The 14,782-nt window shown below is 32.0% G+C and overlaps 1 protein-coding gene across 1 annotated transcript; it reads left to right on the top strand.

The window, feature by feature from the left end:
- Positions 1–1,056: 1,056 nt before the first annotated feature.
- On the top strand, positions 1,057–13,242 carry PGO_082850 (hypothetical protein, conserved; the record flags this gene model as incomplete). The annotated part of the gene is made up of 1 exon (XM_028687507.1): positions 1,057–13,242. The coding sequence occupies one exon, from the start codon at positions 1,057–1,059 to the stop codon at positions 13,240–13,242; it is 12,186 nt and encodes a 4,061-aa protein (XP_028543308.1).
- Between the last annotated feature and the right edge of the window lie 1,540 nt (positions 13,243–14,782).

The raw sequence follows: 14,782 nt of genomic DNA, 5'->3' as shown, positions 1-14,782 counted from the left end.
GAAAAAATGAAAAAAAAAAAAAAAAAAAAAAGCAGTGGAAAAAACTGGTAACAAATTTATTTCATTTTTCACTTGCATAATCTTCTTCCTATTTTTGTTTCTACCACTTTGTTTTTTTAGCAGAAACAGAGGAGAAAAAAAAAAAATATATACGTACTTACGTACATAAATACACAGATATATATATATATATATATATATATATATATATGAACTTGCATGCCCCTTGTTTGAAGAGCACAAATTTGTAAGCGATTTTGTTAACTTTATTTAAAAAAAAAAAAAAAAAGAAAAAGAATAAAAGGGTGTCGCGAATTTTTTTTTTTTTTTTTTTTTTATGGCCTCCTTCTAAAGAATGAAGGCACAAGATAGAGAGATGAACTTATATTGAGAAAAATATAATTCTTAATTTTTTTTTTTTTTTCTTATTTTTTTTTGTTTTGACTGATTTTTTTGTTCTCCTTTTTGTATCTGTGTTGTAAGATCAAGAACTTGTGAGAACTGAGAAACCTCACTTTTCTTTTTCAGACTATGTTTATTGTGCACATAATAAGATAATAAGCCTATGGGGGTGATATCTACACATCACTTTGCTTTAGATCCGTTTTTATTTTTTCTGAGAAGAAGACCATTCAGATGTGCTGAATATAATCTTGTTGGATTCATTATAAAAAGGGACCTATACATATAACAGTGTCCCAACAACTGTCTTAACAGTTGTTGGGACACTGGAACTTGATTACCTTGAGGGACAGAAAAAAAAAAAAAAAAAAAAAATCCTTATCCCACCTTCTCAGCGAATTTGTAATACATACAATATATAATATTAAAAACCTTATGATATTCTGACGAATAGAAAAGGTTTGCTTTTTTCACCCACCCCTCCTCCCTTCCTACACATCTTCCCTTACATTTTGTATTATGCTTTCGGTCTTCCACATGCACGTTCACACATGTACATATACGACTATCTCACTGGAGAAAGAGAAATGGTATGAAGACAGTTGTTGCATCTGCACTGATTGATACATTTTCAAATATTTATAAAATTCAAAGATGATGAACAAGACGAAGAATAAAAGTTATCTAGATATTCTGAGATATTACAACAAAAATGAATATCTACAAGGAAATAATTTGTACATAGGGGAAATTGGAATTGAAGAGAAAAATGAAAATTTATTTTATAGAACAGTGAAAAAAGAAAGATCTAATTATGTTGATGGGGATGACATCGGTCTTAACTGGGATGGATTTAATAATAATGAAAGGAATCATAACTTGGACGATGATAAGATGAGACTAAATACAGAGAATTTTTTTAATGTACTTTTTTTAAAGAACAAAAAAACTGATAATAATAGCTACCGCTGTACTAACCTTTTTTCACAGAGGGAATGTAACAATGTGTACAAGAAGAATATAAAAAAAATGATAAGATGCAAAGGCAGAGAAAGAAGAATAAAACCAATAGATGAAGAAAAATTAATTAAAGAATTAAAAAGAGAACAAAGGAAAAAAAAAAAAAATATAACGAAAGAACATGGATGTATAAAAAATCATTATAAAAAAATGACACGTTATTTCTTCAGTTATAAAAAAAGAAAGACATGTACCATTTGCTTTCTTAATAACAATTCTGAGTATTTAGAAAAGTGTAAAAATTGTTCTCTGTATTTTCACATACATTGTTATAAATTATTTCGTGACAATTTCAACTTGAGTAATTTTTTATGTGACCTTTGTTTGGATTATGACGATGTCGATTCGGCTGACGATGTCGATGCAGATGGTGATGCCAATGCTGCTGATGATGCCAATGCTGCTGATGATGCCAATGCTGCTGATGATGCCAATGCTGCTGATGATGCCAATGCTGCTGATGATGCCAATGCTGCTGATGATGCCAATGCTGCTGATGATGCCAATGCTGCTGATGATGTCGATGCTGACCACTACGTGAGAAAGGGCAGTGTTCCACATTCTTACAAGAAGAACAACGCAAGTGAAAATTATAGGAAATATCATTTTTCTTACAAAAAAAAAAGTTGTGACATTTCGAATGGTAATGATGTAGATTCCCTCAATTCTGTTATAAAAGAAACGCAGAAGAAAAAAGGAAAAAAAAATTGTTTTATGAAAAAACGGCATTTTTTTAAATGTCTGAGTGAACCTGAATTTAGTAATAATAATGTTGATACCCCCTTAACCAAATGGGGAAGAAAAATAAATGGAGGAATTAAAAGAAAAATAGAAAATAAAAAGAAAAAAGCACATGATGAGAATGGTAACAATACCATCCTTCATCGAGCTAGCGATTATCATTCTGATTGTAGATACAATCAAAACCTTAGTCATGGTATAGGACCTTATAATAAAAAATCAAAAAAACAGATAAAGAAAAATGAGTTAGAATTTGTTACAAACAATAAGATATTACTTCGAATGATGAATAAATTGGGTAAGCCATTTCATAATTATAGAAAAGTAGAAACCATGTGTCAACATAGTCAATACACGCAGAGCACACATCGGTGTCATCCGTGTTCACAGAAACAGATGCAGAAATGCCAGCTCAACCATTACACTCACGTAATCCAATATATGCATATTATTCAGCACAAGCTAAGGTTACATAAACGGGAAGCACGAAAAATCAAATGCAGAATCTGCAATCAATCTAACACAAATGTATTAATGATTAAGAGAGAATCAGATTTGTGGTTCCATTTATGCTGCTTATACTACAATGATATTACAAAAGACCATTCATTACTGCATGTTTATTTTGAATATTTTTTCGTTAACTTTTATAACGAAGATTATTTTGCTAATTTGTATGCAAATTTGAAATCGATAAATGAAGTAATAATACAGAAAATTAAAGATGAGTTATTAAGTAATTACAACACCATTGTACATAACCATTCCTTTAACTTTTTGATGAACCCATTCTATTACAATTTGACGATTAAACAGATAAAAAATTTAATATTTTACAATTTTATTTTGCACACCAATGTTTTGTATGATTCTTATGCATGCACTAGCGGTCCAACAACTGGGAATGGTGCACCTGTCAGTGTAGGAGCTGGGAGTGAATATATTGACAATGGAAGCATCCCGTGTCAACCACTAGTTGACAGTAATGAGCTAGATGGAAGAAACAACGGAAGAATGAACAACTTCACAAATTTAAGTTGTATCAATATAGAGGAAATGAAACATAATTGGAAGTATACAGATCGGCTTGGACACCTTGGAGGTTTTTATCCCATTTATTTTAACAAAAACAGGAAAAAGGAGATTGAAGAAAATAATGAGAACCGACACAATGATAATGTGAATAGCGATGCTAGTAGTTATATATTAAGAAACAGTGAGTCTAGCTATAGTGATATGAGTTCTGAGAGAGAGAATACAAAAGATGATACTCAAGAAATGGAAGATGGAGGAGGAGTAGGAGGGGGTGGAGAATATGAAGAAGATCAAGAAAATGAACAATATATAGACGAATTATTGAGTATACAAAGCCCAAATGAATTAAATAATAACATGTATTGTATAGATACAAATAATTGTACCATTGTGACAGAAGATAATTATTACATTACAGATGTTATGCATATAATAAGTAATCACACAAAAAACGAAATAAATTTGAGTGCAACAAAACAGAATGAATTGAATGCATTTTTTAAAGAAATTGAACAATTAATATATAAAAGAGATTTTATTCATTTAAAGATACTTAAAGAAATTAAACAAAAAATTATAGAATCAGTTGAAAACAATCATACCAAAATTTGTATTTTCTGTAAAAAATTATCTGGAATTAAAACAAAATGTATGTTTCCATCATGTCATTCATATTTCCACATATCTTGTTATTATGATTTTTTTTTGCAAAAACAACGTATCATGATGAGGCAAACGAATGGATACAAGAGTCATGTAGTAACACATCTTAGAAAGCAAATGTGGAACAAATCAAATTCCACGAATTTGTTATGCAAATTGAACAAAATTGTTAAGAAGAGAGAAAAAAGAAAACGACGATTGGAAGATAATTGTCAAGGCAGCAATCAAGGGAATAATAACACCTCCTGTACAGGTAAAAACACCGATGATTTTGTTTCTATTGAAAATGGAAATCATAAGATTAAACGTGAAACGCACATTACAGAAAAGACATGCATAACCTCAGATTCAATGATTAAAAATGTTCTTCAATTAAATTCTGATGAGAATGTGCTCGATACAGAAATGGTCATATATACACAAGAATTCTCAATTCCATACATTCGAAATATAAGGAGAAAATTGATGGATAATGTTGAGCACGCAGGGATGATGGTGATGAATAAGAACTCCGTAGAAGAGGAATTTGATTTAAAAGTGGAATCTGAACTAGAGCATGAATCTGAGTTGGAGCATAAATCTGAGTTGGAGCATAAATCTGAGTTGGAGCATAAATCTGAGTTGGAGCATAAATCTGAGTTGGAGCATAAATCTGAGTCAGAACATAAATCTGAGTCAGAACATAAATCCGAATTGGAGGAGAGGAAAAAAGTAAATGATAGTTCAAAAGGCAAGAAACAAATTAGTGAATCAAAAGTAAACCCAATGAAATTATTATCAAACATGGAATTTCTTGAAAAAATTAATTCACATGTTAAAAAGGAATTAATTGAATTCTCAGCTGTATCGTCAATGAAAAACAATATGGAAATGAAATTAGATGAACATCTATCAAATAACAAAAATTTTATTGGCTTTAGAGATGTTGACAACAGAGGAGTAATGAATGAAATCAAAAATTTCAACAAAGTGAGAGCGAATATTGGGAATATCAAATGTGAATGGAGAGATGAGAAAAGTGCACATTTTAATGGTTCTGCTCCATGTACACAAAACAGCTGTGTCTATACTAGCCATGTTATTAATCCTATGGGTTCTGATCAGGTAGGCTGTTTATCAAATAATCAGGAGAGATGTTTGAGCACAGATCATAGGAAAATGAATATCATCTCCTTTGACAAAAATAAAAATGGCACACACGAAGAAGAAAAGTTTATCCCCGTGGTCACATCAAATAGTCATCAAAAGCTATTGATAAATTATCAAAAAGAAAATCCAATGAAACATTTTTTCTGCCAGAATATCGAAACAGGAGAACGAAACATTAGTAATGCTGTTGAAAAAATTAATTTGCTTGAAGATTTAAGAGTTGGAAGTATGAGTACAAGGAAGAACTCGGTTGTACATAACAATTCTGGAAATTTTGTTACAAGGGATTATTTGCCAATGATTTGTTTTCCACGCCAAGGTACAAGCGAGGGTGATGAGACAAAAGAAATACGTGAAAAACAAGAGCTCATGGAGTTTAAAAATCCAAGTGATAAATCTGAGTTGAAGTTGAGCGAGGAAATTAGTGAGCACCGAGAACATGAAATCATGCAGAAGATGACAGAGAAAAAAATGTCCAAAATGTGTTTAGAAGTGATTCCAAAGGTGACTCCAGACGTGATACCAAAATTGCATGCAAGAGGGAACAGGACTAGAAGGGCCGACGATGGACACAGCTTTTCCTCATTGTCATCCCTCCTACGTTCATCCATAACATCCGATTGTTTGGAGTCCTCGTTTGGGTCGATCAGATCATCCGACAGATCTGTGTCAGCACAATCCAAAGCATGCTCTGAATCTGAATCTGAATATTCATCGATAATTAAATCACTGTCCTCTTCATCTTCCAGTTCATACGCTTCCCCATCGTGCGACTCATATGAATATAAAGATCAGTTACCAAAGCATGTAACAGTAGGCAAATGGGATAGTGATTACTCTTCTTCCTTTTCTTCTTCCATCGCTTCATCATTAATTTCCAATCTGAATGGCAAGACCAAATCATTTTCATCATCACATTCAGTAGTATCAAATAGATCATGTATAATTAGTAACTCATTAAGTAGCAGTAATTCACAAGAAGAATTTTCCTCTTCACATGGTGAAGTCATTTCAAATTTAAAGCTGGGAGACCATATAGAGAATACAAAGAATAGACATAATAATGTTATTAATCATACTAGAAGGAGAAAAAAAAAACTGAAAAAAATGAAAAAAAAAAAAAAATATTTTGAACAACAGTGTGAAGTACCCACTGATACAGAGTGTTACACAAAAAATTCAAATCGAAAAAACAGATTAGGTCTTTTTACAACCAATATACAAAACAATGAAAGTATCCATGTAGAATTGAAACACGTAAAGCTGGCTTTATGTAACATGCATAATAATGAAAATGATATAACCACAGTATTGAATCTAAAATTAAATGCCATTAATAATAGAAAGCACAGAAATTTGGGTTGCATTTTTTATCACTACTACAATTCGTTTCTCTCCTCTGTCTTCTTGGCAGATAGGTTTGCCAGTACACCAGAGAACGACAAGTTCGATCTGGGAGACGACACCAATAAAGAATGTAAAGATGAAAAGAGCGAAAAAAATTATAATGCCAATCAGAATGGTGTAGAAGTGGCAGGAGTAGAAATGGCAGGAGCAGAAGTTGCAGGAGTAGAAGTGGCAGGAGTAGAAGTTGCAGGAGCAGAAGTGGCAGGAGCAGAAGTGGCAGGAGCCGAAGTGGCAGTAGTAGAGATAAAAACACAGGATTATGACCGTGGGAAGGAAGAAGAAGAGAATCAAGATCTAAACGAAAAGTCAGTGCAAGAGGAAAGAAAATCGCCCCATGCTGAATCAGAGTGCAGAATGGATAAACAAAGCCATAACATGAATAAAAGAAAAATTGAATGCGTTTCAGGAATAATAGATTCAGGTGAGAAAACAGAACGTAATGATAGTCACCATTATGAAGGGGAGGACAAAAATGGTGAGTTTGCTCTTACAGAAGAGAGAAGTAAAAAAAAAAGAATTAAATTAAGCATACAGGGAGAGGAGGAGATGGAGAAGGATGGCACAAGCCATGATGCGGATGAAGGGGGAGCAGAGGATCGTGGAGTTCAGATGAAACCATTGAAATCTCGTGAAGGGAAGACAATTGTGGATAATGACGATAATTGTAGTTTGGACAAGGAGAAAAGAAATGACGAAGAAAAACCCTTGAGCAATATCGAAATGGTGACAGATTATGAAAATTCTCCATCGCAACATAGAGCCAATGAGTACGACACGTTAAGAGATTTATTGCATGAGGAGAATGAGTGTTCAGAAAATATCGAGGGGGTGGCAGATTTGGCTTTTAGTAGTAGTTCTTCATCTGGTGGAGCAAAGAATAAAGGAATAGAAACAGGATCAGATGAAGTAATTATCAGGGAGATCGATCATATAGATGAAGGAATGACTGAAACAAAGGAGACAGATAATTGTGTCATAAAGGGTGGTGAGATGTTAGAGGAGAAGGAAGAAGGAACCACGGAAATTTCAAATTATGCTGGAATAGCCACTCCTGAGAAAATCGCACAGGAATCTAATGCACAAACCCTGAGAAATTTCACGAACTACATTGAGAGAGTGATCAACAGTGTAGAATCCAACGTAATTCTGAAGAACAACGTGTGCGAAGGAGTATACTACTTGAGACAACAGAACGGAGTGAATATATATCAAAAGGTTAGTGGTAGATTTAAGAAGCAATTAAAAATACAAAATATGAAGAAAAAAAAAAAAAAAAAAAAAAAAAAAAAATTAAGTGATATAACTATTTTGAGAAATGTGAATATTGATATTCAAAAGGGGAATAAACAAAATAATAGCAACAATATAGATTTAAAAAAAAAAGTTGACATAAATAAATATGCTTATCTCTTCTATCGACTTCCTTTACTGATTTATGGCAGTAAATATGTAAATGACATTGACAATTTAAAGTTCATATATCAGATAAAAAATGTGTTTCATCAATATTCTGAATTTACCAATTCAGGAAATATTATAGCGCTTGTGAATCTGCTAAAAAGCTATTCAACACATTCTATGTTCCATAAAAGTGTAACTAATTCTAGGAAAAGTACACTTGAGAAAGAGGACAAGTGTGTTAGTAGAAGGAGAACCTCAACAAGTGCTGCTCATGCTACCACCAGTGCAAGAACGGAAAAGGAATCACAACTGGATGGAAGGGATTGTTTGGGAAGGGTGCTTGCCACGAGAGGAGCAGGAGTAGAGGTAGGGGCAGTATCGAGATCGTGGAGGGGAATATATGAAGGTGATACCCATGATTCGCGTAGCCCAATTAGTGAGAGAATAAAACTAGAAGATAGTGCTATGGAAAATATGAATATACAGGTGAAGAACACAATGATGATTATGGATTCAGCGTGCGCGCATGAGTTAAAAAAAAATGAAACGAATAATCATAACACTTTTGGAAATGCAAAGGAAAATTTGGAAAATGATGATACTGATCTAGTTAAAGGAAATACATATGCCAGCTCTGTAAGCGTATATTCTAGCCATGTTGGTAATGATAGACATTATTATATGCATGAAAAGGTGTCAGTAGATGCACATGGCAAAAGATCAAGTACGAGAAAAAGGCAAAAGATGAAATTATCTATGGAAAGAGATAATACAAAGCTAAGTAACAGTGATCATCAGATGATAGAAACGCTCGATCATTTGAAGCAGAACGAATCGAACAAAAATGGCAGTATGAGTGGCGACAAAAATGGTAACGCGAGAAATAATGAATCAATCAAGGAATCCCAATCGTATGTAAATAAAAGTTTCAACCTAGTTTTTTGTGTATTCGACAATGGAAGTAATATTTATCTACTTATATACGAATCTGATAGTGATAATAGAAAGAAATACGCAAAGAATAAACTGTTAAGGAAAAAAAACGAATTTAACAATATCGATTATTTTTTCAGAGATTTGTATGAAAAACTACATCAGAGTAGTTCAAGGGATGGAGCATTTGAAATTATGAAGTCTCTTTTTTGTAATAATAGTAGTACTCTTTCTCATTCGACTATCAGTACTGGAGGATTCTTGGGTGTAGATGCAAAAGGGGAAAACGATTCCTTTTCTGTTTCTAATGGAAAAACTTTACCTATAAACGCAATTGACTACACACGGCCAACCAATGATTCTTTGAAGCCAATTGATTCCATAGAATCCATGAATGGAATGAACAATTGTATCGGAAGCAGTAGTAAGATCAATGGAACTAGGACTAACATAAAAAATGGCACAATTAACAATGTTAACTATTATCTACACAACGGAGGAAACGTAGATGCAGAGGAACAGAATTATTTGAAATTAAATGAAATGATGCTAAATAAAAATCTGCTGAAAAACATATTGAAAAATTTTAATTTATTTAATATAACCAAAAATATGAACCTGAAATTAGCTAAAGTTATAGAGCTTACATACTACGACTACCTGTTCTTAAAGAGGCACAAATTTTTTTATTCAAAAAGAGGAGTGAAGATATATGACGTCTGTAACAATTTCTATGACATTGATAGTGGAGAAAAGAAGGATAATAATAGTAGTAATGTCAAGGGAGACAGAGGGAACAGTTACAGTAACAATGATCAACGCAATTACAATATTGATAATGTAAAATATAGTTTCCAAATGACAAATAAATTAAAAGAAATGTTCACGAAATTATACTCTGGGAACAGCAATAATAACTTATTTAATTTTAGGGGATTTGTAGTTAAAGAAAACTGTTACACGGCCGGAGGATGTACAGATATCAACATGAATGTATATCAAAGGGATGATAAAACTACCTTGGGATCATTTATTGCCATGTTTAATAATTTCAGCACAATGAATGGAAAAAAAAATACCGGGATATTTGGAGATTGGCAGCAAGGCTGTAGCCCATTTTTGTGGTCTAAGGAAAGTATTGGATTACCAGAGATCTATAATCGAATTAACAGTATGGAAGGTGATTACATAGAGAATGGGAGCTTCTTAAACCAAAACCTGAAAGAACCTGTTTTCAATAAAAAGGTAGCAAGAAGAAACGACCGGAGGGACAGACGAGACAGACGAGACAGAAGAGACAGACGAGACAGAAGAGACAGAAGAGACAGACGAGACAGACGAGATAACAAAAAAAATATAAATAAGAAAGAAAATAAAAGCATATCACATGATACTAGCGCCAATTCGTGTAATAACACCAACCCGTGTAATAGCCCCAACCCGTGTAATAGCAGCCCGGGAAAAATGTTTTCAAATGTGACGTGTCCCAACACTGAACCATGTGATTATAACAGCAACTCTGATTTGGGAACAAACATTAGTACAGAACAAACCATCAACTGTGTCATAAGGACGTACCTAGAGAACTCATATGATGATGATAATGTAGCTGAATTTGTAAAAGAAATTATAAAAAAGTACAATACATTCGGGGGTAATATTAAAAATGGATCGAAGGGTAAACAGCAAACCAATGAAATGTGTGTGCACCCAACCAATAGCTTCAGCTCCTACGATATTTATAAATTGTTTTTACTAGATAATGAGCTGTTGAGTAATAGTTACGATGGCTTAATAGATGGTAGCGTATGTGATGGTTCAAGTGGCAATAGTGCATGGAAAAGTACAAGTATTTGTAGCGGAACTAATATGCAACAGGGCTCAATATTCAGAAATAAAGAGGAAAAAAAACTATACCTAAATAACGTCCTTTTGGATAAAAGTGCACTAGTAAACTTTAGAAATTGCATTGTTAAGAAGATGCAAATGGAATTTTTTTACAAAAGTTGTAAGAATATTGCAAATAATATAGAGAGAGAGAATAATTTTGTAGACATAGAAAATATTCTATCATTTAACCAGAACAAGAATAATTTTATTAAAACAATCAAATGGCGTAATGTAGAAGATATAGAAACGAAGATTGATTTAAGTAAAAATAATAGCAGCTACATCAATTATGGAGTCAAAATTAAGGAAAAAGAGAACAAAACTAATTTATCATTCTTAGCATTATCCAAAAGTGATTCCAAAGTTAGTACTAATCATTTGAACATTTTTGGTTCACATCACGCTACTAATGAGTTAGTAACCCCCAATCCAAATGTCTACAAAAATGATTCGTCAAATTTGCTATTAATACCATCAGAACGGAATGATTATTCAACCAATGCATGTACAAAAAGTGATGAAAAGGATGATAAGAGTAGAAGCAATTTAACCACATCTAACGAAGGTAGATGTATTCTAAACGGAAATAATATTCTCCAATTGGTGAAGGATCAAAAATATGACGATTTAGCTAAATATGCCAAGAGTACTAACAATAACAGGAACTTTAACAGTTCAAAGAAACAGTTAATCAATGAAGAAAAAAAAAATTATTCTTATTTTTCAAATTATGACAAAAATGAAAATGGGAATTTTGATACTCTCATTTATAATAATTATGAAAAAATGAAAGATCTGTATAACAAGCTAAATGAAGAAATAGTAAAAAATAAATTGAAACTAATGAGTAATATTATTGAAGAAAATCATTCATATAACATTTCTGATATGCCATTGTATATAAATCTAGTTTTTTACAAATATGCTTGTGTAAATAATTGGAATTATTTAATTCATAACTTAAAGCAAGGTTTTCTAAAAGAAGAAGCCTCCTTTTTAAGTTTAAACGATGGGGCTAACAAAAAAAAGGATATTGAAAGGGGAGATGCAAGATATGACAATAATCATGGGTCATTATTACTATCAACAGCATCACCACCATCAGCAACATTGAGTGATGAACGGGGCTGCTCTGGCCGTAATATCGGAGACTATGATAAGATTGATAAACATAAACCAGCTAGTGATAAAAAAATAGAAGAAGGAGTAGAAGGAAGAAGAACTCAGTTGATTAATTTAGAGGGGAAAAAAGAGTATGGCACCGATGGGTGTAGCAAAATTTGTGACAAAAGAGTGAAAGATGCTACACCGTTAGCAGCAGGTGTGTCTACAGCTTCTGCTCCATCTACCTTGGAGAAAATTCTAAAGACAAGCGAATCTAGTTTTAATCAAAAGAAAAATGGGAAGAATGAAAAAAATAGCAAAAATGAAGAGAAGGAAAAACCCAAGGATTTCACATGTAGCGTTTGTTTCAATAACGAGATGAGTAACATAAATATTTTTTACAAATGTGGTGAATGCTCTATTCACATGCATAAGTACTGTTACGGAATCTATCAGAAAGGAAGGAGTGATGAATTTTTGTGTGAAAAATGTGTTTATAGCAAAAATATTAATAAAACAAGAAATCAATGTGAAGATACCAATAAGAGTAATAGCCATTCAAAAAAGAAAAAGAAAAGTAGCAACGGAGGAGCTTCAAGTTCTAATAGTAACAACATTTTGCACAACAATGTTAACGATCTACACGATAACACAAAAAATAATATGCTTGATGCGTATAAAGGATTTGAATCTTGCTGTTACATATGTAAGAAAGATGGAGGTGCCTTGAAAAAAACAACGTCAAATCATTTTGTTCATCTTTTTTGTGTTTTATTTTTTATATCCAAAGTTTTCTGTTTAAATATTTACAATTTGAATATGTGGAACATTACCAATTTGAATACGTTTGAAAATATTTGTTGCATATGCAATAAAAAAGGAGCTGTCATACGTTGTAGTTATTGCCAAGAAAATGTTCAAGGGGAAGATTCACTGATCAGTAGTGGTACGTATAACATTTTTAACACTCATAAAAAAACTGCCAAAACGTTTAAGAAGTGTAATAAATTTTTTCATCCATTATGTGCCTATTTGGAAGGGTATCATATGAAAGTTGAAATTTATGAAGATCTATTTGTGACGACATATTTTTATGACAACTGCTTTTCTTATTTTGATGTTATAACACACTGTAATGATCATATACCCATGGGGAGTTACCAACATAGGGATGTTATTAAACAGAAGAGGAACAAATTGTACATGAGCAACAACAACTACAATGGCAATAATAATAGCAATACGAATGACGATTTTTCGTTTCACAAATCGAATGACCAAAATACAAAAATGAAGGGGGAAAATAATAGTCAAAGTAAGATTGCTAACAAGGTTCCAAGTTTAGAGATCCAACAGAACTGTAGTAATACTCTTCCATCGTTCCAGAGCTTTGTGAACAATGGTTTAACAAAAGAGGAAGAAGCATACAACGAAAAATGTACGATGGATAGCATAGAACAAGCCAATAATAATATTATACCAAGAAATAAATTATGACCTGTTCAGGTGAAAATTAAAAAAAAAAAATTTTATAGGTTGCACGAAATAAAAAATTTGCATTTTACGTTTTTTAGCTAGATAAGCATAATATGAAGAAAAATAAATTAGGGATAGAAAGTTTGTATGTGTGTGCACATAAATTGGATAAATATTTATAAACATGTACCATTTTCTGGCTTTTACAACGTTAAAAAAGAGGAAAACGGTGAAAGCGATTTTAACATCATACACCTTTCTTTTTTTTTCATGATCACACATACTTTCCCCATACTTGTTCATTTTTTTTTCCTCTCCCACTTAGGGTTGAACATAATTTACATTCTTTTCTACATATGTGTATGTATATATATGTGTATATATATTTTGTTTATCCTTTTAATGCGTGTTTACCAAAAAGAACAAATTTATCACGCCCTTGGGGAATGAATCGTTTGAATGTGTCCAATCGCATAAAAAGGTTTTCCTTTTTCAACTTTTTTTTTTTTTTTACCCGCACAAGTACATATTTATACGTTCACCTCTTATGGAATATATATAAATGTAGAGAAGAGTGAAATTGTGAACGAATTTTTTACAATGGGTTGTTATGATAAATATGTACATTTTCGTATGCACACGTGTTTGCCTGTGTACGTGCTATTTTTTTTTTTTTTTTTTTTTTTGAGCTTTATTTTATAATGCCTACATGTATTTGCTGTACTGTCTTTACTTAAAAAAACAAGAACTAGTAAGTATTGCACTTCTTTTAAAAGTAATTTTATTTTTTGCCTCTGTGGGAATATGTAGAAAAACAGTAAAGGAATGGGGAGTTATTGGATAAAAACGTAATTTACATTAATTGAATATATTATTTGGTGTATTGATGTACATTATAATAGTTGTTTCGACAGGAAGCAAGGGCCTCACAGTGTGTATATATATTGTATATATATCACGATATTTTCTACATTTATGTATACATATATATATATGCTCATATATGGTTCGAGTTATTCCACAAATTTAGCAGGTCTTGGGGGCATTTACAAAGGTCTTGCGTCTTTGCTTTATTGAAACATTTTTATATGCGATAGATCAATTTTGCAAAGGTGTACTTTTAAGTTAAAATCTTTTTTATGCATATTTTCTGTTTTTGATATTTCTTTTATTTAAAGAGTGATGTGACAGTTACCCAAATTTCTTTCTTTTTTTTTTTTTTTTTTTTTTGTAATATATCATGCTCCGCTTTATTTTTAGAATGTTTTTCTGTTATTAATCCATTTGACACTTTTTCCCACATTTCATTTCCAACTTGAGGAAAAATATTCATAACTTCTATGCACCCCCCCAAACACTATATGATTTAAAATGCTTCAAACATGGGCTCTTTTCATTTTCGTTCCTCATAAGACTTTTAAAGAGTTTAAGACATTAATATATATATATATATATATGCATAATCATCATATATCTATGTATGTGATAATTACATATGTAACATATTTTCGTAATCCAAAAGTAAATCTTTGACCCACTACACCCTTTGAAAAATTTAAAA

Source organism: Plasmodium gonderi (assembly GCF_002157705.1).
Source record: "Plasmodium gonderi DNA, contig: Chr08, whole genome shotgun sequence".
NCBI lineage: Eukaryota > Apicomplexa > Aconoidasida > Haemosporida > Plasmodiidae > Plasmodium > Plasmodium gonderi.
This window is presented reverse-complemented; position numbering and strand designations above follow the sequence as displayed.